The sequence below is a fragment of the Arachis ipaensis genome, chromosome B07 (genome assembly GCF_000816755.2).
Source record: "Arachis ipaensis cultivar K30076 chromosome B07, Araip1.1, whole genome shotgun sequence".
Lineage (NCBI taxonomy): Eukaryota > Viridiplantae > Streptophyta > Magnoliopsida > Fabales > Fabaceae > Arachis > Arachis ipaensis.
The window spans coordinates 120879226-120882942 of record NC_029791.2 but is presented as its reverse complement, the minus strand read 5'-3'; the positions used below and the strand labels follow the sequence as shown (position 1 = coordinate 120882942).

At 36.1% G+C, this 3717-nt stretch overlaps 1 protein-coding gene across 1 annotated transcript; it reads right to left on the bottom strand.

Annotated features, from left to right (window-relative positions):
• On the bottom strand, positions 1296-3235 carry LOC107608425. The gene is made up of 4 exons (XM_021106459.1): positions 3027-3235; positions 2812-2905; positions 1847-2513; positions 1296-1716 (listed from the first exon to the last, which is right to left on the bottom strand). Exons 3-4 carry the CDS (start codon positions 2321-2323, stop codon positions 1468-1470), a joined length of 726 nt encoding a protein of 241 aa, XP_020962118.1. The 5' UTR covers positions 2324-2513; positions 2812-2905; positions 3027-3235; the 3' UTR covers positions 1296-1467.

Below are 3717 nucleotides of genomic sequence, written 5' to 3'. Positions count from 1 at the left end.
TTATATTAGACGGTTGTTATTATAATATTATAATATGAGTGTTATTAGACGGTTGTTATTATAATATTCGTGTTATTAGAACTATGACCACAAGTATTAGTATAACAATAACAAATATAACTAATAACTAATTACTAATTAAATGCCAAATGAAGATTCACTTAAGTGTTAAATCCAGGAAAAAAAGATAATTAAATATTAGAGTAAAAACCAATTAATTAAGAAACGAACTAAATAAAAAGCTAAATAATTGACGAATAATAAATACTATATAACAAATAACCTATAAATAAGTTTGGGGCTGAATAGCTTGCGGAAAAGGCGTTACCCAACCGAATAATCAAAGCTCGTGTTTGATGCTTTTAATTGAACTGAGCATGCCACAGAGGAAAAGAATTGATCCATAGACAACAAAGGTCACAAGTTAAAAGGATTTGACCGTTTTAGGTTAAAGGGAGGAATGGATGAAAACTTATTGAGTTAGTCAAAAATGGCTGCTCATGTGCCAATAGGGGAAGTTAATAGCAATGACAATAACAACGTGTGGATAGATTCATACGAAAAAAAAATATTGGATAAATTGCAACATAGCGAAGATGTGGGGGTATTTTTTTTAACCATTATACAACTCATTCGATAATATCCATAAACGTCATTATAACACTGCATTAAAGAGATCTGACCCCTGATAATGTGTAGAAGAATTAATGTATAGGCATTGTTATGGGAAGAAAGAAGCATGAAGGCTTTTTTATGTCATGTAACAATAATGCATACAGACCACCCAAAAAAACATTATTGAAAAAACAAAAAATTTTCTAGGTATAAACTAAATAATAGACATATTAGTAAAAGGTTTTGTAATATGAAAATACAACAACAACTATTTAATGGTGTAAAATAATGGAACCAAATGAATTAAAAACTAATTGGTTAAATGGTTTTTTGAAGGCAAAGTTTAATATAAAAAGACTAAACCTTTGGTTAATGGGTGATTTAAAAAGGGAAAATAATTCTTTAATGCAAGATGGATATAACATTACTTAAAAGGAATCTAAAGTTGTCAGTAGTATCAGAGAACTAATTTTTCCCAAACCATCATGGGGAGTCATCTCTGATAAACCCAATGGGTGCGGCAGTGCGATCCTAAATCCTATAATAAAGTATAACATAGTGGCTATTATATGAATGGGGATAAAAAAAATAAAATTTTGTCATGAGTAACGCAGCAGAATCCTATTCAATTATATAGACAGCATTGTCCAAGAGTTTGTATTAAAGAACGAAAGAACTTCTGACTGAATATGATTAAATTTATCTTAGCAATATCCGGATAGTAAATCTAAAGTTTGCTAATTTAATGGGTTAACCCACAGCACATAATAAAATGCATATTGCACATTGATGAAACACCAAGTTCGATATTTGATGGTGGGAGCACAGTTTTCGGCTTCAGGGAACAAGGCATCAAATACATAGGACATGACAATGCACACGCCAGTTCTTAAAGGAATAAACCATTAGCCTAATGGCACTTCCGGTACGCAGCATGTGGTGCTGACTAAAAGGCCTCCACCGCTTAGCGAAATAGCACTCTCGAGGCCAACTTGGCTTCGAGCGAATGTGGACCTTGTAACACACACCAGCATCATCGACAACGTCGACTTGATCAGGTTTAATCCCAAAGGCCCTTTGAACAAAACTGATTGGGAGGGTCTACAAAACAAATGAGAGAAAATGGTCTTAGAGTGACTTAGATGCTGTTACTACGTACATGTAGACATTAAGGACGAAAAACCCACATCAACCAAACACGGATGCATCGAAGGGCTGAATAAATCCTTACCAAAATATACTCGGCAGCTTGGTATTTTGAAATCAGTTTGTCGACAACAACAGCCTCACGGTTTGGGAGCAAGCTGTGAAGTGCTCCGGGGCAGAAATTTGAGTAATGGCCAAGCATTGAAGCAAAGGCGCGATAGTCAAGGGGTTTGGCATCATAATCAGTAGCAAAAGTGAAATAAATATCCAGAAGCAACGAAAGCATGGGCAGATTTTGTATGGTCGAGGCGAACTGGATGGTGTATGTATCACCCATGGGATATATTACTGATGGCAAATTAGAGTGGATTGAATGTGGTAGCAAGAAATCCTCGTCCTGAGACAAAGCGGGCACAAAATAAGCAGCAAGATTGCTACAAGCATTCCCTAATAGTTCATGTACGGCTAAAGGATACACGGGTGAAACTCCGGCATCTGGGAGGCGCGCATTCACCTCTAGCACATGGAACATAAGGAACTCAGCATCACCCACGTAGGCCATAAAGAACCAGCATCTTCCCTTAATGGTAAAGGCTAATTAATTGTGGAAACCCTGCCACTATCAGGCAAAGAGCAGGAGTCTTGTGGAGCAGCATGGTAAACCGACGGCCAGAGGAATCGACAAACCTAACCTCATCTAGCAGTTCAGAACGAAATTCACGGTAAAAAGCTGGGGGAAGAGCAACCGTGGCCTGGAAGCAAAATTTATGGTTACTACAATGATTTTTTAATTCAATCACATATCATAAAATCTGAATCATACGCTTATGGGACGGAAGAAAGTGACGCACCAAGCAGAAGTCCAAACAGAAAAAAATGCATCTGCGTGCAACTACTGAGAGGAATAAGTTAGACATGTTCCTTATGCATATAACGGGCAGAGCAAAAGGAGAAGTCACCCCATTAGCCAGGAAAATAGTGGCAGTCACGAACAACACAGGAAATGAACGATTGAGTTCTTGAAAAGCAAAGGTCAGGTTTCCAACGTACCCAGTATGAAACAGGCAATCAAGAGTGACCCAGCAAGACGGAGACGACGCTTGTGGGAGGGTGCAGAAGAAAACTAACCGAAAGGAGCACCAATCTCGTGGGCAAATGAATGGATAACCACCGGGAAGAAAATCAAAATTAGCTTTTTTGGCCGATGATAACCATTAACCACGAAAAAGATATTGAAAATGCAGAAGAAAAGATTAGCAACTCACCTTTTGTTAGAAGGAAACCACCATGCGAGCAAATGAGGTTGAACGGCAAAAGATGAATAAGCAAAATTGAAGCGAGAAGGAATTGGATAATGCTCTTTTTTTATTAAAGGGAATAGGAGAGAACAACGGCAAAGTCAAAGAAGTAGATGGAATTATTGAATGGAAGCAGCTGTTAGGGTTTGTAGCTATAACAAAATTAATTAAAGGGCCGAACAGACCAGAACCGTGCATCGATTGTATTGTTAAATATGCATATATACAAATAACACACAAATAATATATATGTGTGTAATAATATAATACTAATAGAATAATGTAGAATGTAGATGTGTTGATTCTATTATAAGGTATAAATTATGAAATTTTGATTTATGAATTTATCAATTAACAATCCAGATATCAATGATCAATGAATATCAATCAATGTATCTCACGTACATAGAATTAACAACGAAATCAGGAGGGTACATTGTTTGCATTATTAAACAGATATCTACAATTGCTATGATTTATACAATGATGTATATTACAATTCTTATCCATGCATATAAATGGATATTTATCAGCATGGAGATGGTCGAGGAAAAAATGGTGGGGACGAAACTAATACGCAACAAATTCATGTGGCATAGTGCATGATGATAACAAATAATATAATATTATAGCATTATCGTATAATATATATTAGGTC

Bases quoted from the DNA above. Each gene is read 5' to 3' on its own strand.
- LOC107608425 (XM_021106459.1), bottom strand. From the start codon at position 2,323: ATGGCCTACGTGGGTGATGCTGAGTTCCTTATGTTCCATGTGCTAGAG. The intron at 1,717-1,846 runs GTAAGGATTTAT...TTTGTTTTGTAG, and splicing joins AAGCTGCCGAGTATATTTTG to ACCCTCCCAATCAGTTTTGT.